At 47.0% G+C, this 25285-nt stretch overlaps 1 protein-coding gene across 2 annotated transcripts in view; it reads left to right on the plus strand.

The window, feature by feature from the left end:
- The first annotated feature begins 3972 nt into the window (after window positions 1-3972).
- Window positions 3973-25285, plus strand: part of LOC118772197 (protein shisa-like-1a) — a 39678-nt gene continuing 18365 nt past the window's right edge. For both annotated transcript variants that reach the window (XM_036520498.1, XM_036520497.1), the window contains exons 1-2: window positions 3973-4247; window positions 21388-21568. In XM_036520498.1, coding sequence (XP_036376391.1) covers window positions 21502-21568 — 67 coding nt within the window. In that variant the 5' untranslated portion in view covers window positions 3973-4247; window positions 21388-21501. The remainder of the gene's footprint in view (window positions 4248-21387; window positions 21569-25285) is intronic.

A 25285-nucleotide genomic window follows, 5' to 3' on the forward strand; every position in this document is an offset into this window, starting at 1 on the left:
CGCTGCAACTCCCACAATTCCACAGAAAGAAACCATAGACAACAAGTTATACTCAGACAACTGCTATACTCATAATATAAATCAAAGCAATTTTCAAAAAACCCACAGTGTATTATATGTGTCATACACATTAGTATGTAGTGTCTGAAAAATGATGTTTTCAACTATAGAAAGTGGGCTGATTTCACTATTTTAAAGGTATAAAATAGTGCATTATTCATTTCTTAAATTAGGAAACCATTTCATAGAATAATGTCCAAAACTGAAATCAAGGATATACAACAACAGCCAGCCACACACACACACACACACACCTTGCAGCACTGGATATTAGCCCCTGGTCCTGTGTGTAGTGACCTGTTAGTGATTTACAGAGTGTACACACCATATGACTACAGTACTACAATATCTTTTCTGCCTTCAGTCAACCGAGGAAAAGCTTGCAGAGAAAAATCATCTGTAGGAAATAAGGACAGCAATAAAACAATTGCCCCACAACAGAAAACAATTTACCAGTAAACAATTGCGTATGTGCTGTGTTCGTTTTTAGAAATGATACTGTTAATATTTCCCAGCTGGTTGATCTGTTTATTACTGAGTTTTGTAATTGCTAATGTTTAAGACACTCTACAGCTTTCAGGACAGGGGGTAGCAATTTGTAATGCATAATGATGCCCTCAAGTAATTCAGAGGAAGCGATTTGCTGAGCTGTGAGAGGCTAACACCACAACAACAGACCAGTCAGAGGATACCCAACCTCAAGACTGGTATTTCAGAAAAGGGGCTAACACTTTTTAATCTAAATATTTGTTAGAAATTCTGGACCCATTGGCGCCCCCTTGTGGAGAACCCCCCACACACAGGTTTTGATGTGACCATCTGATGCACCAGTCCACAGGTCAGCACAACAATAACAGCAGCAGGCTGATTCTTGTCCATCAGCGAGCCACAGTTACACCGTGGTGACACTTTCGAAATGAGCACATCATTAACCTCATTCTAGCCTGAGGAGCAAGCGGCGTGATAAATGCTTTGCCCAATCAGACAGCAGCATGGATCCTATTGGCTGCCATCAGATAGGTTTGAGTGTCAGTGTGGTGTAAGCTGTAAGCCGCCACCTCAGAGTGTCCACACTGCCCGAGTCTGCTTGCTCTCCACCACCACCCCAGAGTGGTGCTTCACGAACAGGGGGCACAGTTACCGCAGTGTCACGGAAACACACACAGCACCAGCAGTTACATGAACAAGTCACAGTTTGCCTTTTCTGCTGGAAACACAGAAAAAGGAATTTAAAAGTTGGCAGAGGAAGGCAGTCCCAGAACACAGCGCAGGCCAGGGTGCAGCTGTGTGAGAGAAGCATTCAGCTGAAAGAGAACACCTACAGGAAAGGAGATTCCTAACACTCTCGCTCTACAGCGGAGCGCAGTGAGCGACCGTGTATTCACAGATTCAGAGGCACATCTGCACGGCACACTCTCTGGTGTGTGATAAAGTGCAATGTAAGGTGATCCCCCACGTTAAAACGGATTCCCAACAGGATTCAAAGAAAAAACACTGAGCACAACTTCAGGCAGTGGAGTCCGCTGTAAAAAAGACACTGCACTGGGTGAGTGCCTTACATGGAGCACAAAGGAAAATTATTTCAAATTTTCCCCTGTTGAAGTGAAGAATTGAAATGAAATGAAATAAAATAAATGTGCATATTGGCACCCAGTTGTTTCTTATGTAACATAAATATGTGGCTCTGCACAGCACTGGGGTGACGATCTCCCCACTATCACTGCCAGAGTGACAGACAGCCCCTGCCCCTCCTCAAGCTCCGCCCACTGCCAGCAGGACTGGAGCTGGCACACCCTGCAGCTCACTGCTGTGTACATCACACATTTAAACATGGAGCGCACACAGGACCGCTACGGCAAATAATGCACAGCTGCATAATGGGAGAGAGGGTAAAAGCCATGCACGCAGTTCTACACACTCTGCCTGTTTCACCTGCGTGTGACACAGGCCTTTTATTTCCTATCACCTCTGCGGCCAGCGCTCCCAGCACACTGACACGCAGCAACGCCGCTCGCAGTGTGAAAGGGACAGCTTCAAGGACAGCACTGCGCCCGCGTCCTTCACAAACAAACCACCAGAGTCTCCAAGGAGAGGAAATACCAATGTCACATGTCAACACCTGATAAACTTCAAACCGCTCATTTCCATTTAGTGTATCTTGTGGGATATACAGGATAATATCAGATGGCAATAAACAATACCCTGTGTACCCCCCCCCCCCCCCCCTCAAGTCCTCTTCTGTCCTCTTTCATATGGTAATGTAACCTTTGACTCTGGGGAAGGGTTTGAGTGTCGCACACTCTGCACTGTAGGATGAGGATGTAATGTCTGAAATGTGGGACTCCCCTCCTGCCTCTGGGGACACCCTGAGGCACAGAAACCCAGTGCGGGATTGTAGGACAAGGCTGGCTGCGCTGACCCAGTGCAGACAGGCATGTGAGCAGGTCACCGTTCCCCGAGAGGCACTAACTGCCTTCAGCTGGATTTCTGCCTCTGACTGACACACCTGCCCTTTGCCTTCCTCCCCAGGCAGGCCGCATCCCTAACATCTTTACCTGGGTCAGAACATCCAGCGCGTACGGAAAAATCCTACCCACAATGCACTGGGTGACAGGATCACACGGCCGCTCTCTCCCTCGTGACAGGGAGTAGGAGTTTCACACACTCTCCGTGAGCACAGAGCGCACTGCCTACACATCAAACAACGCATCTGCTGTTTAAACGCCATTAATGACAACAGCATATGCTGGCTTCCTCCTTCTGCCTCACACACATCCCTTGCAACACTTCAGCTGCAAAGCATCGATTCACAACGCCAATTTTCCAGTGACATTTCTTTGACCCCTAGTTTATATTTATATATCTATCTATGTCTGTCTATCTATCTATCTATATATATATATATATATATATAAATATAGATATACATATACACACACACATATACAAAATAAATATATATAAATAACATATATACATATATAAACAGTATCCCTCATGTTTTCCGCGTAGCACTGAAAGCTGTGTGTGATTTCCAGGAAAAGTGTTCTGCCTCATGAAGGGTCTGTCTTTGAGGCTACACTCATTTGAAGGGAGAGGCGCTCCAGACTCTGCCGCTGTCACTCTGAGCACGGCATCATGAAATACACATTGTGTGGAGGTGACAATACATCACCAGTGCAACACCCCCCCCCCCCCCCCCCCCCCCCCCGGCCCCCACACATCCATCTGAGAGCCAGGTCTCCCCGACACATCCAGAGGTCACGCAACTAGCCCTGGACAAATATCAGAGTTGTCACAGGCTGTGAGGCAGGGACTTTGGGTTCAGTCACCTGTGTTGGATCTGAAGAGGGTGAGGAAGGCTGTGGGGTGGACACTGCAGGCGGGGCACAGGGCTGTCCTCATTAGCCGCCAGCAGCCTGTGAACAAGCCTGTATCTCTCATTAGAGCTGCTGCTACTGACCTTACTACTCTGATTCCTGGAGCCCCTCCAGACACGTGCTCAAAGGCGGTGCTCTCACACTCACACACACAAGCACACACACACACACCCACATGTGCACTCACACACAAAGTCACCCATCAGTACGCACATACAGTCACTACATCTCTCTCTCTCTCTCTCTCTCTCTCTCTCTCTCACTCGCTCGCTCAGTGGCTCTCTCTCTCCCTCTCTCTCTCTCTCTCTCTCTCTCTCTCTCTCTCTCACTCGCCCGCTCAGTGGCTCTCTCTCCCCCTCTCTCTCTCACTCGCTCGCTCAGTGGCTCTCTCTCTCTCTCTCTCTCTCACTCGCTCGCTCAGTGGCTCTCTCTCTCCCTCTCTCTCTCTCTCCCCCTCTCTCTCTCACTCGCTCGCTCAGTGGCTCTCTCTCTCCCTCTCTCTCTCTCTCCCCCTCTCTCTCTCACTCGCCCGCTCAGTGGCTCTCTCTCTCTCTCCTCTCTCTGCGCTCTCACTGCTCGGATACCACGCAGCAGAGTCAGGAGTGTATGCTTTTCCCCTTCAGTTGTTTTTCTCTCTCTCCTCTGTTATTTGGGCGGCTCTGGTCTCACTCTGCTAGCCGGGAATGAGCAGGATGTCCCCCGATTTGGGCTCTATCAGGAACAGAGGGAATATGGAGCAACAGGGGGACCACTGACCGAAAAAGTGCCAGCCTTCCTCTCCCTGCACCCCAACAGTCTCTCAGAGAGGTGAGTCTGAAAGTCTGCTTTAAATCAGTAACAGGAGAGCAGTTTCATCATTAGCCTCCTTTCCCCCGCGATGTGACTGAGTGTCTGTGACTGAAAGAGGGAAAGTTCTCCTTCCCCTCCTCCTCCGCTTTCTGTGTGTGTGTGTGGTGTGCATCACTGCATCTGTGTGAAAGGATTCTCACTCTGACAAAAACCGCAAAGTGATCGCGGGGTTCGTCCCGGGGGTCGGAGTTTCTCATCTGCTCAAGGGGGTCGGAAGTTTGGCGGGGTTGGAGGTGTGAGTGCTGCTGTGTTGGTGGCCAGGTGAGGGCTTGCTCTCGCCCTCGGTGCTGTGATCGTGTGAAGCAGAGGGCTTCATCCCCCCTCTGCGTGTGCAGCGATTAGGCAGAACTGGCACACGGCGCGGGGAAGTTGGAAGCAGGAACTTGGACGGCAGCGTGGCACGCGGGGTATTAAAGCAGGGATGATGAAAGCAGCGCCGGCAGCCCGCGGTGCCGCCTGCACCGGGGGGAATAACTGCATTTCACACGCGCTGAGAACTGTTTAACAGCGCAAAGTGCGCGGCAGCAGCACGCTCCAGAGCAGACACAGCCTTCTGCACGCTTGGCTCCACGGAGCAAGCGCTCTCTCTCTCTCTCTTTGTCTCAGCCCGTGGGTGAAGTGCTCAGGCTGCGAGTCTGTCAGCAGTAATGCCCGTTATTACCCCCGCACGGGTCTCCAACTTTAACCACCGCAAAGCGGGAAACCCGTTCAAGCCGCTGGGAAACCCGCTGCCACTCGTAACGTCCCCGAGACAGCGGCGGATCAGCCGTCATTACCGACAGCTCCGTTACACCACGGTTAGGTGTGCTGAATAATTCACAGACACAAACAAGCTCTGGAGCTTCTGCACAGCGCAGGAAAGGCAGATTAATGAATGGCAAAGTTTTCATTAGCCACTCTGCGGGGGTCTGTGTAAACAACTCCACATTGATTGAATGTAATTAACCCTGACAGGACACAGCAATTATGAAATACTGTCAGATGCAAGATGCCAAGAAGCTCCGCTGAATATATAAATAGGGTGCCATCACTAACGATGCCAGCTTTGATTTTTGTCAAATTCTACACCTCTGTGGCGAAGCGCCGAGCACGTTTCTTTCTTTGTTCTGGTGAAGGCAGAGTGTGGGGGAGCCTGAAACTGTGCCAAATGCAGTTCACGTCACCAACTGTGTGTTAATTTCACATCGAGGCTTTCCACTGTGCCCTTTCATGCAGAAGAGCTCATGGCTGTAGCAGTCACAAAAGTACAACAGGTGAAAGACTTTGCTTTTTCACCATTTTCAGGAGGGCTTCCTCTTTTTTCTGCTCTCATGAAATGCATTTTGTGAGTCTTGTGCAAGATGATGATCTACTGGAACAATCTGGCTGTGATTGAATTAAAAGGCTTCTAACAAGATTAAATACTGTGAAGTCTATCAGATCAGGGCCGCTGTAATGCTGATAAATTAAAATGATATCGACCACCCCAGTCATGTTAGGATACAGATGAGGACGAATGTATATTCATCCAGTCTTGACTGTAATGAAGGTCCCAGTCAAATTAGCTGCACATTGATCTGTCCTTAATGCTACTATTGTTCTCCCCATATTCATTTAGAGGCATGATTAAAGAGGCAGTGCCCTTGCCAGTTAATCACTCCAGTTGTCTTTATCAGCTGACGTTCCTGTATCTGCTCCATGTGTTTTACGCTTGGGACTTGGTGTGACGGGCTGTTATCAGTGAGGGATAGAGATTCTGGGAGTCCTATCTCCACAGACAGAGCTGTGTATACCCTAATCACAACTATAGCCTGCAGGGAGACCTACAGCAGTAACCAGGTCCTGAGGGAGGGGGGGATACAGGAGTTTTGGGGTTTCTTTGACTTTGTGGGTAACCGGGAATCAGATGTATTTCAGTAGTCAAGGAGAAAAGAGTAGGAGAAGCTGCAATGCCCAGCAGTACAGCAGATTGTTCACAGGAGCGCCAGTGTGACATAAGAATGCTTAGTGCGCCAAGATCAGCATCCACACGTCTCCAAGACCACCTGCTGGGAGGTGGTCCTGCCTGCAACTGCTTGGGGTCTCTTAGCTTTGAGAAAGGCTATCAGCTGCATGTCTCTGAAGTGTAGAAAAGAAGCCAAGAAACACAAGCAGGCAAACAAAGAGCTCAGAGTCAAGAAGTGAGCAGTTTCATTCCAACGCCTTCTGCAGCAGAACGGTCATGTTCCTTCCTGTTAGACTTCAGCCCTGCCACAGGACCCCAAATTTAGCTCATGCGGAGCCTAATTTTAGTGGCTGTAATCACTCTTAGGGGAGAGCTGGCCTTTGTGGCTGAACAAAGGCGCTGGATTAATGAGCGATATTTTGTCACCATCATGAGGCTATCACCACTGTCCCAGTGTGAAGGAGGAGCAGCCACAGGTGAAGGGAAGAAACAGACATTATGAGATGAACAGCTGTCTCTCAGCAGAGGAGAGTTTGATGTTTGAGCATGGCTGGACCAGAGCCGAGAGGAAAAGAAGAATCACTTTACTTATTTATGATTTACTCTGTAGACACTAATCCAGAGAAACTAACATAGTTTACAGCTCACTGCTACCGGGATACTTTCTGCAGCAGCTCTGGCTAAATCCCTCGTGAGGACAAGTCATTCAGCCCTAGGAATGGAGCCTGCAACCTCCTGACCTCCTCTGCGAATCCCAAACCACTTTGCCAAGCTGTCATAGATTAGATATATGTCACAGATTCTCTGAGATAAAGTACAATACTGAAATCGCAGAGGTGGACAGTGCCAGAAAAACAAGCGGAGGAACACTAGCCTTGAGCAGAAAGAGCTGCTTCCAACTTTCTTTGAAACCAAAGAGACAGAATGAATGCTCCAAAGACGCACAAATACCTTTACCTCTATTTGTTTAATCACACTGCACCCCCTGAGCCTCTGACTGCAGAGAGATTGCAGGCCGCTGAGGGCAAAGGTGCACAACCTCCCAGGATGAGGGTGAGAAGAGATGGGTTTGATGAGAGCACCGCGGCTGAGGGGGAAACGTGCACCTGGCAACCTCAGAGATGCTAAGCAACAGCTCCAGTTACTCTGCGTGTGCTTTCTATCGAGAGAGGAATTATGGTACAGCCACGCTCCATTATATTTGCGGCTTGTGTCCAATAAACTGTGTTACGTATTGATGAGGGCTTCCTGGTTACCCCGTTACCCAGAGGGCCGTTCTTCCGCCCCCCTGGCCAGAAGAGCCACCACACAGTGCCGGGCTGAAACGCGAGACCCAGCCTCTCACACAGCCATCATATCAGTTTCCCCTGCAGATGCTTATCTAGGAGCTCCTCCGCCTCCGCTCCCCCGTCACCCTATCAGCTCCAGCGTGGCCGCGAGGCGTCAGCTCAAACGTTGTAACAATTAGACATGAAAGGCCATCAGCCGCCAATCTGGGGTAAGGCGCAGCGAAACACAGCACGCTATCGCCAGCAAGGAGAAATAATCCATGCATCCTTCAGTCTAACTGCTGGCTTCTGCTCTCCGGCACTGATGGACATGCAGATACTCTATAACTGGGCCCAAATGATGTGGGTTTTTGGGTGTGATAAGGATAAGAAGGCTTGAAAGACCAAGCCAATAAATGACCGGTGAAAGAGCCAAGGCTGCTTAATCACCATTAAGGTTTCAGGGGGAAAAAAATTCAAAACCGAAACAGAGTCTTTGCTTCTAGTGACAGATTCACCCTAATTAAAAGCAAAACACCGAGGAGTTCCACACAGGCGTATCTAATTAAATAGATCAGAACAGACGTATGAAACAAAGCAATAAACTCAAAAACAAACGATCTCAATAACCGTGAAGAACATTTGTAACTTTTTCAGCTAAGTTTTACTCTGCCAAACTCACACTTGCAATAAAATATGTAATAAAAAAGAGGCCAATCAACAGGGAAAGAGCAGCAGTACTGGTCATTGCAGGGTCAGTAGGGACCCTTGCAGTCTCAAACAGATGTTCATCTGGTCTGGGAGATTAAAATTATTAAGAGACCCTCAACATACACTGGGAGATCACTCTGAGGAATTATAAAATACTGCCCTATGCCGCTAAGGGAGACTTGTATGTTCGTGACACAAAACAACCACATTTTCAGCATAAAAACATGCAATAATGTAATAACCAACTGATTAATATGTATACCGTAGTTACATAATACTGGCTGGCATGAATATTTGCAACCATGAATCACAAATAAACAACACGACTATACATCTTTATTTGCCACTTCAGACTCTACTGGATGTTATGCTGATGGTAAGGCTGGTGATGAGGCCATGGAGACTGGCCCTTTGTTCTCACATGAAACCACTTCACACCTTCCCTTACCCAGTATCAACAGGGCTACAGTGAAACAGCTGGAGACAGTGCGTGGCCATAGGCACATCACACAGGCACCAAACCCTTCAGCTTCACATGCTGAGTTTACTTCCACTGGGGAACACGTCATCATGCCTATGATCTCAGGATGAGGGGAGAGCCCACTGACCCAGAACAAAACAGCTGCTAACAATGGCATTAACAGACTGACGAGGCAAAAGCTCAACACTGAGCTAAACAGAGAAAATGGCTGATAAGTCTGTGTGGAGTCTCTTATTCCTGAAAGAGCAGTCATTCACGTGCCAGTGGGTTCCACAAAGATATTTCCCCACAATTCACAGACTCCTGCTGTTTTTGATCATAAGGCAGGAACATTGAAAAAAAGAGTATTTGTACCTTGTGTGGATGGCTTAGCTGGGAATTTTAAAAAGAGCAGAATAAAGAGCAAGTTATTGAAATTGAAAGACAGCATTTTTCCCTCTGGCTATTTTCAATTCTCACTTTTGATTTGCTAAGAAAATGTCCGGTCGGATTATGTGTCCCCTTTGCATTCCCCCCTGCGTTCTCCATAAAATACTCTGGATGGAGAAACCTGCTGGAAAATTCTGATAAGAACTGAAAAAAGCACATTAATGGGAGTACCAGAAATGTGCTGCACTTCATACAAAAAGTCCATTTAACACCTCATGCAAAAGTTTCACTGGACACTCATTAAGAGTTTAACACACCTGCTCTACAGGTGACTGATGTAGCAGCTCAAACCTGTGCTACAGAGCTAAGACTCTTTAGCAACATGAATCCTTTTTTCTCTCAATGTGTTAATGTTGCCTTCAAACAACACTTTATGTTTTAAATATTTCAAACATTTCAAATTCCTCGCTTCTGGCTTATAAAGGCAGATCACTGAATTTAAAAATAAAAGCTTCAGTAGTTCATGGCCACTTTTGATATCTAGAAACATTCAAAATATGCCAAATATGTAATAACAACCGGGCATTTATTTATACACTGTAGTGCCATCTGCATTGCATTAGTTAAGCCCAAATTCGTGATGACCGCAATGTGCTTTGTCCGTACCTTTAAGTGTTACATTTTTTTTCCAAATCATCAACCCACATGTTTTGTTAAAGCCACACCAAAAATAGTACTTCTTTCACTGTATTGCTGGAGGTGAAGGACAAAGCTCATTGTAGTGAGATTGAATGGAGTCCATGTTGTTCCTGGCTGATGGCCACACAGCAGGTGTTGCAATGGAAGGCTAAAAGGCACATCAAATGAATGGCAGCTGGCAGCCCATCTATTACGCCCTAATCAGTGTGGCGTGTGGAAAGGGGCCTCACGTCATCACCACCTTGCACTGCCAGAGAAGCAGCAGCGTTTCCACTGTAGGGTCAAGGTGAGGTTCTGTGCGAAGCTATCAGCTAACAGCCAGGGCATGTGTACAGGAAGTGACAGGTGAGCTGGGCTGTTACAGTCCCTCCCACCCCCGTGCCAGAGCACCTGCTCTATCAGAGGTAAGCTATTACCCCGCTGGAAATGGCTTTGGCCTTTCAGCCCCCATCTCACAGTAACTGAGAATGATGGCTGAGAGGAAGGGGTGGCGTTTTTGCCACGGCTTCGTGGTGCATGTTGGAGTGTATCACACACAGAAAGTGCAGCCTGAGGTGTGTGCAGGTGTGTGCAGGTGCAGAGGTAAGCTGGTCCCTGTGTTGGCAGAGTGCTGCTTCAGTCAGACAGAGCGCTGATTCGCTCTGACGGCAGATGGATCTCGGCCAGTTGGGATGGGCAGAGGTTTAACAAACCAGCAGCGGCCGGTGGCGGTGTGCACCACACATTGAGATCAGCGTTTCGCGGGAGTCTGATGCAGGTGTAGCCTGTGCCGTTTCCTTAATGGCCAGGTAGCTTTTTATAACCATGCGCCGATGGGCAAACACCCCTCCGATGTTACCAGCAGAAAGGCGAGCCGAACGAGACCTGCTCCACCTACAGTGATTAATGATCCCTGTGAAAAAGAGCTTAGGCACTGAGACCATGGGGAAGACTGAGTCATGTGACTTTCCAGTCCATTAAAGATCCTGCCACCCAAATGAACCAGGTTAGCACTGTTTACTTTACAAAAAACGATTGCTTCCAGAGCTATGATACAGCCAGAGTATGAAGGAAAGTGCAGGGGATCTCTCATCTCATTGTATAAAAAGTAAATGCTTATCACCTGTCATTCTAATGTGGAGCCAGGGCAAAGCGCTGGACACATCACAGTTTAACATCGTAAAACACCTGTAATTGATGTAAGTCACTCCGGATAAGAACATCTGATAAATGCCAATAATGTAATGTAAGGACCCGCAGACCTGCGGACCTCCCAGAAAGATGAAGGAAGGAACAGGTGGCAGTGTGGCTATCTTCATTTTTGTTTAGGTTATGATTATGATTATATTAGATAACGCCTAATGAACCCATCCCTCTCTCTGTAACCTGGGCGGGGTGTCTGCCAGTGTTCACACTGCTGCACTGAGTTTCTGATATTCAGCATCACTTGATTTTTTTTTCTTCTGCATTTCACAGCAGGTTTTTTTGTCTTTTATGGTGGGGGGTGGTGGATATGAGGAGTTTTATAATACCATTAATGCAATGCAATCAATACTTAATCTGCTTACACTAAACCTAATTACCCTGGAGCTGTATTTAGAATCAACAGTCTCTTTATTTCAGTGACTAATAATTCATGTGGCTTTAAATAAGTTGTGAATCAGAACCAATATTGTCCCTCAGTACATCTGTAGTACGGAAACTGGAGCAGTGAAAGAGCAGATATCGCTGCCTCTGATCTGACCTGGCCCTCCATCACTGTCAGCGGACCGGTGATCTGAGGAGCCTCCAAACTCCACAGCCTATACACAGGAGATCACTGCCTCTCACCTTCATCAGCCTTCATCATCCTCAGTACATCACAGTCTCTCCTGAAACACCCGTGATTCTTGTTATCCAGGTTTGCAGACCTGTCCTGGGGTATGAATGCAGTACATGCGCTCATATTAAAATTTCATCATAAACCCCATTAATCCAACGGTAGTATCCAATGGTAGTAAGCAGAAGAAATTCATCATTTTACTAACAATCATTTTTTTTACTGCTATCAGGAATTGTGGGTGATTTAGTTTGCATTGCTTCTGTTTTTTTTTTACCCAAAGCTAGGCCTGTGACCTTTTGCTTTCTGGAACACAGCAAAGACAGGCGGCAGCAGCCGAGGCAGGGAAACGCGAGCGTACTGTAGCTCAGCTGTTGGTCAGAGCCAGCACCGCAATTACATGCCAGCTCTGCTTAGGTTTAAAGGCAATCGATGGGCCTCCTCCCAGAGCTCACTCAGATAAGACCAAAGCAGTCCCTACACTGGACTTCAGCCTTAACATAACCAATTACAGCTCCTGTCACAGTCTTCACTGCTGTGAACGCAATACAGAATCTGCTAAGCTCTGTAAGAATGAAAAGGCATGCCAAACATACACAGTGTAACACTGGTCGTGGGTATTACATGGTCCCTGCATGAACAAACAGCAGCAGCCTATTTTACTCTACAGAGAGCCCATATGCTTCTTCTTAAGCTTTTTCTGTTGTTGCATAAATATTTATGTTGCGGGTCAAATCCACGCCAGGTTCAGGCATGCAGAAGGCTGTAAATGCACGCTAGAAGAGAAGTGGGACATGCCCATCATAGTTCTACTGCATCACAGTCTTCCACCAAGTTCAACATAACACAATACTGTTACCAGTGGTCACAACTTTGTGTGAGATGACCAAGAAAAAAGGAAAAACTATTATCTCCATTGCTAAACTATCAACGGCCAAATTGCATGTAATGGGATTTTGTTGTTTTGTACCCTGTAACATATTTAAGAGCAACAACAGCAACCAAAACTAGCCAATCATGTTCCATATGGTTGAATGAGGTGTAAGCATAAAAAGATTTTGTTCATACAGTGACATTTTTTAGTATCTTCTTAGGATTTGGCAATAGTCAAACTGCATGGCAAACTGCAGCAATATGCAGACCAACTTGACCAGTAAAAAGCCAAATTCTACGATCATTATTATATTTGGTTTCCGAGATTTAATATAAAGTAGCTAAGGAATCTCAAGCTCTCAAGCCATTCGTCAAAGCAGTTTGTTTGTGTAAGCCTTTAAGGGCATATTCATAGTGTTCTTTGTGACACATGGCAAAACAGCCAAATAACCAGTCAAATAACCAGTCAAATAAACAGCCAAATAACTGTCTTCAACTCCCTATTTCCTTTGGAGAGTCTGTTATTTCAGGCTTAAATTTTTATCACAGATGATTGAGTGGCAGGATATCGAAATATTTCATTTTAAGATGCCCAGGCTAGCCAAGAATAACACAACCCAAATAAAAGGGCACAAGGCCAGTTCTGGTCCCCATACACACCCTATAAATCTTTGGAGAGGTAACATCATTCTTTTACGGCTCATCACATCCTCCACATGGTGACAGATGTCCTGATTGGCTGATGAGCTGGTGCTGGGATGGCCCCTATAGAGTCTTCTGCTTCACTGCTTCACCAAAGACGTTTATTTGGATAGCAGAGCAGCCCTTGGATGTGTAAAACGGTTTAGCCAATGAACAATAAATGACCATCATCTATGGCTGAGTTCTGAAACAGATCTGTTTAACAGATTCTACAAGGAATAAGTCTGATCACATGATCAGAGCACTGGGCAAGAGCAAGGTGTAGCCCAACCTCACAACACACATTACACACACGGAGACACACACACACGTGGAGACACACACACGGAGACATACACACACGTACACGACACACACACACACACACAGACACACACACACGCACGCGCACACACACACGCACGCACGCACACACACACACACACACACACACACACACACACACACCAAAACCCAACCAAATGAAAACGCACCAGCTCCGCCCACAAGCAGAGGATAACAGTGATGCTAAGTGGTTTCATACGAAAATAAATCACAGCTGCTTCCTCTGTTTATTAAACCCCTGTCTAATACCTCTGAGTGTATAATTTCAGACTTTAAAAGGAGCCTTAAAAATACCCTCTCAGCTGATGCAGAGGTGAGCGCCGCCGTCTTTGTACCTCAGACTCGGCCTGTGTTTGGCAGGCTGCAGAAATAAAGCTTATATTAAATGTGGGGTAATTAATTCCAGCTCTTGTGTCACTCGGAGTCTATGATTGTTTAATGGATTCAACTTATTAGACTCTTGCGGCAGTCTCATTATACCTCCTTCTGTAGCGCACATATTGATATCACTGTGCAACAATGTCACTCCACAGTTTAAACCTCTATTTAATGTTAACAGTGTTCCATGCAGGCCAACCTAACATCCAGCAGTTTCTGTCAAAGTCCATACAAACATGATAACTCAAGTATTTTACATGAGTTTATGTATTTTACAAAAAACTTGCATTAACATGCAACATCAATCTCATTAACCTATGAATAGTAAGCCTTCACTCAATTAAGGTCAGTGAAGAAATGACAGAAAACCTACTACACACGATTCCGTGAAATACATAAAGCACTAAAGATGAAAGTGATCGCAGCGGTTTGTTCATGCCCGTGCCTGTCTTTAATCTCTGCCTTTGAGATCCTGTACGGCAGACAAATTTTAATAACAGGAAGGGGCCATTTTCTACCCACCCAGAAGTAAAAGGGAAACAACAGGCCCTAAACTGAAATGACCTTCATAATTGCCTTTGCTGTTTAAGTCAATTTAACAAAGCATGAAAAAATATCCCCCCGTGCAGGCAGGCACATAAAGGCAGATCCAATTTATCCAGCGCGAGCCGCGCCCCCCGTGCACGTCTCCCTGACGACCCGCTGCGCTGCCTCCCTGTTCTTTTCTGGGCACACCATTTCATTTCCTGTACATAAACACAGATGCTAATTGCTGGACAAATACAAGCTTCCCTTCTTCCTCTTTCTCTTGTGGCAGATGGTTTCCAAGGAAACAACAAGCTTTTTCTCTAGCGTACAAGTCACGGACTCTACTTTCAACAACAACAACAACAAAAAAAATTAACTTTGTCTCTCAGACAAAGGCCTATGTTCAGCAGTCAGTCAGGGGACATATCAGTATTCATAAAAAGAGCTGGCAGTGCTGGGATTATGGATTTAATACTGCCAATATGACGGACTCAACCTTGGTCCTTCATTGAGCGCCACAGGCATTAACCCTGAGACTTGGCAAATGTCACTCTCTGTATTTTTGGCAGGTTGGATCAACACTAACCTGCCTCTGGTCCCTAATGTGACTGCTGAGGATGCATGCGCAAATCTAAGTGGAAATCTCCCAGAATGCTCAGCAGCATTTGATCTGACAGGCAGCCGTTCATCTGGCATAAAAGGGGCTTTCGAAAGGATGGACATCAAAAGCAAGTCATTAAATTCCTGACAATTCATGGCCAGCTCACAACGGACAGGAGATAATCAGAATCCACCCACACACTCATAACTGGGCAGGGAAAGTTTCTGTAATGAAATTCTCAGACAGACGCTGCGGCCCTCCTGAGGGGTCTTCACCCCTCTCTGTGTTCAGGATCACCGCACTTTCAGTTTAATGTTCTTATAGTGGGAGGGAAGAGAATTGTTTCCGCATACTGCAGTAGATTATAGCTGGTACAAGTTCTCTCATCTCACAGAAAACGCAATAGGATATTTACCTCTCATTTCAAAACTGCATGAGATGGTCTCAGTTCTCAAAACCTACCCCTGACGAACAGACTGGCACTTTCTCTGGCACTAGAAAAACAGAAGAAGACTATCACTGCTGCCCAGTGCGGGGTGCTTCTCTATATGTGTGAAAGGGCCACTAAGCCAGGCTCAGATACCCACCCACTACAGTGAGACAAAAGTTTCCAAGTTCTGCTGCTGCTTTCAAGTCATTGAAATGTATACGCTCCCTTTCTTAGATGGAAAAAAACGCCTCCTTGCCGGAACTAAATGATGGTCTCCAGACGTTCGTGACAACCTTGAACTTGGACGCAGAAGATGATCCCACAATTATTGATCCCCCCTATTTGCAGGTTAACCCGAGAACCCTGCTCTGAATTATTGATCAGAGAGACACTGTCATCGGCCAACACTTACGTTCTGCTCACTCAGAGCATGCTGAGTGTATCACGTGCTGTGCAGGTGGTCCTCCGTGTTTGAACACAGGAAACCCTGTAATAGGAGGTGCAGTCATACTGAATGCAACACTCACGCCGAGCTATGCCTGGGTCATTCTATAGCCCTCACTCTCATAAAAATCAGCCGACAAATCTGAGGACAGACCGATCAATACAGATTCAGCAGTACAAACCTGAAACCAATCAATACAGATTCAGCAGTACAAACCTGAAACCAATCAATACAGATTCAGCAGTACAAACCTGAAACCAATCAATACAGATTCAGCAGTACAAACCTGAAACCAATCAATACTGGTATCGTACCAAAACCTTGAAACCAATCAATACTATCGTACTACAAACTTGAAACCAATCAATATTGGTATTGTGCTACAAACTTGAAACCAATCAATACTAGTATAGTACCACAAACTTCAATCCATTTGATACTGGTATCAATGCAAACCTGAAACCAACTGATACTGGCATAGTACTCATCTCATCTAAACAGATACAATCCTTCCCACATTAGCTGTGATGTAACTGTATTTCGTATCTCTATGCAGTAACTGTATATATTAAAGCTTCATCTTTGCCCTCCCTGATACTCAGTAAGGGATGCAGAGGAAGAGGGGTACGTCCACAATTCAAAACCTTGTGAGAAGCTCTTCTTTTGTATCTCTTTGGAGGCGCAATACATTACATTATTATCATTTTCACAGTATGCTTTTGATAACTGGATATTGACTGAAGCAAGGCTGGGTTAGGTAGCCTGCCCAAGGGCACAGCGGCAGTGCCCCAGTTGGGAATCGAGCCAGCAACCTTTTGGTTACAAGCGTGTGCACCTTACCACTATGCCACACAACATCATGATGTTGTCCATCACTGACATAGCACTTGGCCTTTTCCTTGGTTGCTAATGATTGGTCCAGATCAGTAAGTCAACGATAGCTCCGCCCGTTTTGGGCTGACACAGAGCGGCTGCTGAAGCCGCCGGAGTGGCCGGGTGTCTCCGGCTCCGCCACACGCTGCTTTTGGAGTGAGAGCTGCCAGCTGCCTGAGTGGAAATGTGCAGAGGAGTTGTCTGTGTGTGTGACAGCCGTCTGCTTCCAACGTGACAGTCTCCCCGCCCCCCTCCCAACGCCCGTTAGCACAGGCAGAGGGGGGCTGTTTACACCCTGGAGTGTAAATTAAACGTGTGGCGCGGGCAGGGACGTCTGCGGAGCTTCCATCAGAGGCAGATTCACGCCGGGACACGCCGGGGCCTGCAGGTCTCCCGGTGCAGCGAAATAACCGCCACGAAAACAAAAAACGGAAATAATGACAACCGAACAAAAACAAAGAGAGCCACGCTTGTGTCTGTGGCCCTGAGGATGGCAGGGGTGTATGATGGCCTTCGGGGCGGTTATTTTTTTTTACTCCACTACAGCTACACACACAAGCACATATATGCTGCCCTGAGGAGGTCTGCTTAAGCAACAGGGAGACGGCATTACACACGCGCCAGCGCAGCTAATAAAGCACACGGCTCTCATCCAGTCACTAGTTCCAGGCACTCCGTTTGCATGATCATTACAAAGAAAATTAAATATGTCCGGTGTAGGCTGTTATTTCCATAGATGCCGATCTGTATGTTTTTTTTTTAATTATTACCATTAAGTTTCCTCATAAACCCTTAGAGCTTCCCACCACCATATAATTTAGATTTTCAGAATCAAAATCAGAAAAACTATGACACAGGAATATGAAATATGATAATGATGTCATTATGAAAAGGTACTGATCCGATGCTTTTGATCAGGCACTGTATGCGTTTTTGTCCCATTTGTGCTGACTGTGAGGGGACGTGCCTCTGAGACCCCCCCCCCCCCTCCTCTCTGTGCTGTGTGGAAATCTCATTTGCTGCCATTACGCTGTTCTTGTGTCCCTGGAGGAACTTCTGGCAATCTAATGCATTACGACAGGCAGTCAGTTTGAAGCAGAGAGATTATTTGTTTGGCTATGAACAAAGTGCAGATGCACTGACTGGAGTATAATAGCCAGACGAATAAGGCAGAGCCTCCACCACCACGAGCTGCTCAGCTGGGCTTTAAATCCCCTTTTCTCCTGCAAGGAGTCTGCATGGAGAGCAGATAATTCAGCGCAGCAAAGAGGTGAGGCAACTGGACTGTGACTAAAACGTTTTCAGGTTTGACTCAGAGGAGGAGCACTGCAGCTCTGCCCACTGAGCATGGGACTGAAGCTAAATCTCTTCTGCTGTACGAGTGTACAGTGTGTACAGTAGGCAAGGCAAACTGATGATACAGTGTTAGACGCTGTAAAACGCAGTTCTGAAGCAAATACCCTCAACAAAGAGGAAACTGAATGAGTACGCTACACGGTGAAAACAAACACTCTGTGTCCCAGTGAGAAACGAGTGTTTAAAAAGCACAGAAACACCTCACAGTGGTTCACCAGGCTAGGATATGGAACAGAGTGGGAGAGGGGTGTCTGAGTTTGCACAGCCTTCTGGGTAAGGAGCATGAGAATGCCGCTGTTAGCTGGGAGAGGGAGGCACAGGTGAGTGGAGGTGTGTGCGTCTCGGAGGCGTGTGCGTCTCGGAGGCGTGTGCGTCTCGGAGGCGTGTGCGTCTCGGAGGTGTGTGCGTCTCGAGAGCGACGGAGCTCCTCGTGCTGTTTACTCGTCTGCAGCCTGATAGCACCACGCAGGGAGGGAAACGTCTGCTACCCTGAGGCTACAAAGAAAAGTCCAAAATACAGCCCTCTGTCTCCGTCTGCACCTCCTTCTACACGCAGATAAACAAGCAGCCCTTTATTCATCCATGTAGAAAGAGGCCAGCGACAGATCTGGGGCTGCTGTGGTCCTCAGCTGAAGCACACATTTCTGGAGTAGCTGCTGCTGTACTTTAGTACCACTGGTTCTCTATTCTATGTCAGTGGTCATTAAAATGATGGATGTCTGCAATGCCACAAAACTGCAGTTTTCTTTTAGAACATGACGTGCACTTGGAATACCATATATCTCAGGGAGCCAGCCCATTCTGTGATTATTAACTAAGAAAAAGGGACAGAGCTGAAATTACGTCCCTCAGAAGTGAAATTACGCCTGCCGTATGTTCGTTTCAGGAGCAGTACGAGCGAGATCCTCTTCTGCTCCTGTTCTGAGCCGACTTCCGCACACACATGGGTTCAACCCCAGCGGTTTCCAGCGTGAGGGGGCGTGTGCGTTTCCACGGAAACGTTCCGCTTCACTACATCAGAGCTCATTATCTAAACTCTCTATCCGTGAGTGTTCCTCCATCTGTGATGAACGTCGCCCAGATCTGCATATGTTCAAAACATGACAGCGGCATGCACCAGACGAGTACAGCACAACACCGTCTGAAACCCGCCATGGAGACGCAGGGGCTGAGGGTGGGGGACCGTGCGTTCCCTCCCCAGCATGAGGCCGCGTCTCACCAAATGCATTACTCTGAGGCACAGGAAGTGTGTTAGCTGTAACGAGCCTCGGGGGGGATCTCCGCCGCTCGTTACAGAGGAAGAGAGAAACACGGCATGCCGCACGCTTTCGGAAGTGGAATATGCTCGTTTAGCCCCGCGCTCCGCTGCACCCCTCTCCCGTCGAACACCTTGCTGAACACCGCTGAGATAACTAGCGCCGCCGGGTGGAACTGCTCAATCAGAGAGGTGGGTTCTGTTCTGGCCTGAATCTGCCTCATTTTCAGGATGAGAGGTCCATTCCTACCCCCCGGAGGAGCCCGAATCCCTCGGCTTAAATGCAGAGGCAGATTTGGTTTGCTGATTAACTGCCACCATTTCCAGTCGAGAAAGCCTCACAACAAGGGGATAACTGCCACCAGGATGTTAAAACACACTTCCTGCCTGCGTGTCATGGGCTATTAGTCTGATGGACTCGGATTAAAAAAGTACTGCAGGACATGGTCCCTGAGTTCCAAATCTCCCTAACTTTTGTCAGTATCTATAACTGCTGTGTTTTTCAGACACTTTCTGAATCAGTGACCCAGTAACAGAATCAGACCCGCTCTCCATGCACAGGAATGAGCTCGGCTTTCAAACCAGCCTCACTGGGCTCACAAGGGGCTTTTCACGCCTATATTCTTCCTTTGCCAGGAGTCACCACTGCCACCCTTGTAATTTTCATTTTAATTGTAGAGGAGCCTGTGTTCCCAGAATGATTCAGTGATACAGTGAGAAACTCACACAGCAGGCACCCGAGCCAGTGTAGGCAGTGTCCACGGTCTGTAACCCCAGAGTGGGGGGAAAGGCTCTCAACCCTCCCCAGGGGCATCAGAATGGCCCCGTCTGTATGGCGGGATACACGGATGACGTGTTTTCATTGGCCATCAATACCAAAATACCCGGAAAGGAAATAAACAACAGCATCTGACATCCTCTGAAGCGTCTGTACTTTCTCTGGTCAGCAGGCTATACGTCAGAAACCCAGGGAACTATTAAAGACTCATTAACACGTAACAGGAAGGAGCTTCAGAATTCCCCATTGACATAAAGACACACAGTTCTGCTGGGTGCAGTCATTGCGTTTCCTAGAGAGCCGTATCAATCCCAGCCAAAGCTGGGCGCAGTCATTGCGTTTCCTAGAGAGCCGTATCAATCCCAGCCAAAGCTGGGCGCAGTCATTGCGTTTCCTAGAGAGCCGTATCAATCCCAGCCAAAAGCACAATAAAGCCAGAGCCATTGTGGAAAACCGCAAGTCTTTTGTTCTTTTGTTGGCTCACGAATGAAGCGTCTCCGAGGCCATTTCTCCCCCGCTCCTGGAGAACGTCAGCGAGAAAGCTTTGCATAATATCGAGATCTAATGGTTTGAATTACACATCTCCCGGTACGAAATTAAGTGAGAAGCAAATTAAAGAGCAGGCTCAGGCCTATTCGGCTTAACTAAGTGCACGTCTGAGCAGATTAATCTCATTTAGGCTGAGCGCAGAGACAGCCGTGACAGGGAACTTGATGCTAATGGCAAGCTTGCTGTGACACACTGTATTAAACAAGAGGGATTCTCTCAGTACAGTGGCTCTGTCATTTACCCGCCAGCTAATTCTGATCACCGCTACAGCCGAGCTTCCAGAGGCAGAACCCAGAGATGCTGCACCTGCAGACCGCGCAGAACCGGAAGCATACAGCACAGTGGGCACTTTCCCAGGAGCTCACCTGACAATAACCACACTTACCTTACAATCTTCAGTTTAGGTCTGAGTAGACACCTGAAATTCATTTCTCTTGTTCTCTTGTGCTGGAAGTCACACTGCAATGTAATGCAATGTAATGCAATGTAATGCAATGTAATGCCAATGTAATGCATGTAATGCAATGTAATGCCATTTTAACTTTCTTGGAAAAAGTAAGCTTTGGAAAATGAATCCCAGGGAAAAAGTTTAGTTGGATGTACAGTTCACACTTAAACACCATGACCTTTACAAGATGGATTTATTTATGCCTGGTACAATCCAACCATAAAGTTTCCCTGGGTTTTGTTTTCCTGCTGAAACACCTTATGCACTTGGCTAATGGCTGTGTTTCCCTGTGTGTTATTCTCTCTCAGGTGAAACGGCGGTCAGCCCACGGCCATGAGGGGAGCTGGCGGGAAGCAGAGGGCATCTGAGTTCAGCTAAAGTCGCCCAGCTCTTCACTGCGCCCCCTACAGGAGGACGAGAAGATGAGCATCACCAGTCAGCGGTCTTTCAATGTGCTGGCGGTCATCTTCCTCCTGCTGTGCACCGCAGGTGAGCTGCCTGTTCACCTGTACCACCAATCAGGAAAGGGCTACATGCGTCTGTACACCTGTACCACCAATCAGGAGAGGGCTACATGTGTCTGTACACCTGTACCACCAATCAGGAGAGAGCTACATGTGTCTGTACACCTGTACCACCACTCAGGAGAGACTACACAAGTCTGTCCACCTGTACCTCCAACCAGGAGAGGGCTACATGTCAGTTGACCTGTATCTCCTGCCAGGAGAGAGCTATATGAGCCTGTTCCTCTTTAGCTGTGCACCGGCGAGAGCTCCACACATCTATTTCCCAACATTTCTACCATGAAAAGATCCTGGCACAGCACTGCTCTCTTTCCCTGCCGTATGGTGCATGGACACTGCATCTGCTACTGAACCTGAGGTTCACCTGTAATGGAATGTCAGTGCAAGTCCCCAAACACAGAGTGAAACCGCAGGTGACAGTTCATTTTAACCACATGTGTGTGTGCGTCTGTCAGGAGTCACACGATGTCCTTAAGACATGACCGAGGGTGGCATAAGAGCGTCAGCTCATTATTTCTCATCACACAGGTGCTTCTGTGATCTGCACTCAAAGCGGCAGTCGACTGATAGAAAATTACCAGGCATTTCTGCAGGAGTAGATCACAGGACCCTTTTCATCCACACGTGGTATAAACTGTCACTGAATGAATGTGATGTTCAAACTGCTTTCAACCATTTCTGTCTTCTCCAAATGATGATCAAATACAGGCTCAATATGAATTCCATATAAAATAACCAGGACAAGCCCAGGACAATGCCACTGTATCTATGCAGTGTTAAACCTATCCAGTTCAGATTAAGGTTGCATCACCCACTGAGACCTGCGGACAGAGCTGATGCTGCTGCTGTCCTTATCTCTGTTCTGGTGCTGTCTGGGTGTGTGTGTGTGCTCCCTGTCCCTAACACAGGAGATCACAGACAGGAAGATAAAGGGCTCCTCGCTGGGGGTCGGTGATGCTGCTTAAAGTGCACTCAAGCACTCCCCTCCATGGGGGGCATTTTTCTAACGCTGGCGCTCGCCTGTCGTTAGAGGTGCAGGTCAAGTCCTGCGAGAGATGCCTTTTGATTAGACGCTGCTCTCTGCGTAGATGCTCTTAACCCATAATTGGACTCCACTGGAAGCACAGACCCAGGCGGAATGCTGGATCAGTGATAGGCACTGTCTGCACTGCACTGCTATAACTGCCCCCAGGACTGGACTCATAGCTGGCAGCTCACAGATGACTAATTACAGCTCATTAAGGCAGGGCATTAATACACTGCATAGTCCACATGCCGACAGCACCCCGGGCGTCTGCAGAGCACAGAGACAGAGAGATGGAACCGAAAAAGCACCAGAAACCCCATCTCTGAAAACAGAATCACTCCTGCCAAGTATTACTCACAATCCTGTAATGACATCAAGGACACAATGCTAATTTTAGGTAGTGCCCCACTGATGATGTAATATTGCTAGAGTCCACACCCTTCATAAGCTTGTTATTTTCTTCCGTTTGGTATATATAAAAACATACATTACTCATCATGAGCTCAGACTAACAACCGGTAAGACTATCCAGCATAGTTGAGCATGTTAGAAGGTGTGTTTGAGGTAAAGTCCAGGGGGGTAGAAGAAGAACGAGAGACGCTGTGGAAAGATGTTTAAAACCAGAGACAATCACAGGCCCAAAGTCTCTCCTGACTCATCATTTATTCAGTGAATGAGTCACTGGCAAGAGTCTATAGTGGTATTGCTGGAGGATATTTATTCAGAATGTAGACTCTGTAAAAGCATCAAGGACATCGGCAGTGTTTACAGAATTAACCTGACACATGTGCAGTGAATGTACCCTCAGAAATGTGGTATACGCTTTCTAAGGTAGTTCACCTTTTCTCCATATCACCTCAAACGTAAACAGACGTTATATTTAAGTACTACAAGACATCTGAACACATTTCATCTGACGTTAGCTGATAATGCTTGTTCCCAAAGCCTGATATTAATGGTGCATGGCCTGCGGTTATAACGAAACCATAATAAACTTTAGATTTTCTCCCTGGCTGAACTGCCAAAAAATGCATTTGTGCTTTTTTCAGCCCTCGGGGTGGTCAGGGAAGGGTGAGCCCTCTGGCCTGTGCTAAATTCCGGAGTAAAAGCAAACCCACACACCCCATCCCCAGCTTTATTAAAAGCTAAAACCCGCCCTCACCCTCTCACTTCACCTCCCTCCGAGGTCCCCACAGCCAGTCACAGCGGAGTCTCTGAGGATGTGGGCACAGCAGCTCAGAGACTGCACTGCTGCCTTACCCAGGCATGTTATAGCGACCATCTAATGCCCCTTCAGCGGAGAGCGCAGCAGTTTTCCAGGACCTGCAGTTTCATATGGGAGCTTTACTCTTTAGCTTATTCTGCACTTCTGGCATAAGCTATGAAGCTGAATGATGGAGGTGAAAGAGGGCAAGCGTTCTGAATATTTCCAGGGGAACAAATGCTCAGTACTATAAAGAACAAACATTACAATGAACAACCTCCTGGAAACCACATAATATAATGACAAGGTAAAACGACGACAAGGTAAACACTTCATAGGCCTTACCTAAGTATCTATTAGTATTATTATTATTATTATTATTATTATTATCCTTAATATCTCCCCTAAGAATCACTGCTTTTTTTTTTTCTTTCCTAAGTATCTATACCCTGCACTCAGCTCTACCTGTCAGATTGAGAGGAATGCTCTTTGGGCTAACAGGCTGTGAAATTAATAGCTGTGAAAAACCAAGCTGTTAACTATATCCTAAAATTTCAGGTGTTAATGTAGTCCACCAGGTCCTACCATTGGTAGCAGGCTCATGGTTGAGGAGGGCTGTTTGTGATTTCACAGCCCTGAGAAGTTTTTCTTTCTCTCTTCTGCCCACATATTTCAGTCTTGCATCACGGATTGACTTTTCGCCAACAGACTCGAACATTTTGTTGTCAGATACCTTGCCTCTGCCCTGCCAAACACATTCACTTTTATTTAGACCTTTTTACAGATTTTATGGGGTCAAATATGGCATTTTCCAGCTTCTGGCCCTATTTCTCACAGTTCTGATGTGCTTTGGCAAAGAGACAGCTATTCACACACCCTGCTTAATGCCTGCAGAAAAGAGGGGATCTGACCACATCTGGACATTAACGCACGGTCAAGGGTGGCAAGCGAACGGTTTTATGCATAATGTAATTCAATACTTTACGAGTTCTCTTCACTTGCTCGTTACAATCCTGTGGGTGGGTCTCAGACTTGGCAGTAACACTGGCTGTGTGGATACCACTGACTGCGCATGAGGACACACAGATGCACACGCATCTCACTTGCCTGCACTCAGGAAGCAGAGCTCCTCAAGCAAGTATAACTTTACGAAGTCATAAACAAGAGCAAGAATGAGTAAGCGTTTCACAGAAGCTACACCTGTCTCCATCAAGCATATCACACCATTTTCCCCACACTGAACGACACAACTAACTCCCCTGTACTAACCCTGTACTCCCAAAGCGAACACAGCCACTGATGCAGACCTCTGTAAAAACGCCCCATTCTCCCCCAAAAGCATCTCATTCGCTCCTGGCGTCCGCGGCGGCTCTGGCAGTCTGTCAGCATTACAGAGATGCTGCGGGTCTCTCCCGTCCGCTTGCGACACCTTGCCCGTAATCTCGCAGGTG

This window comes from Megalops cyprinoides, chromosome 25 (assembly GCF_013368585.1).
Source record: "Megalops cyprinoides isolate fMegCyp1 chromosome 25, fMegCyp1.pri, whole genome shotgun sequence".
NCBI classification, from domain to species: Eukaryota; Metazoa; Chordata; class Actinopteri; order Elopiformes; family Megalopidae; genus Megalops; species Megalops cyprinoides.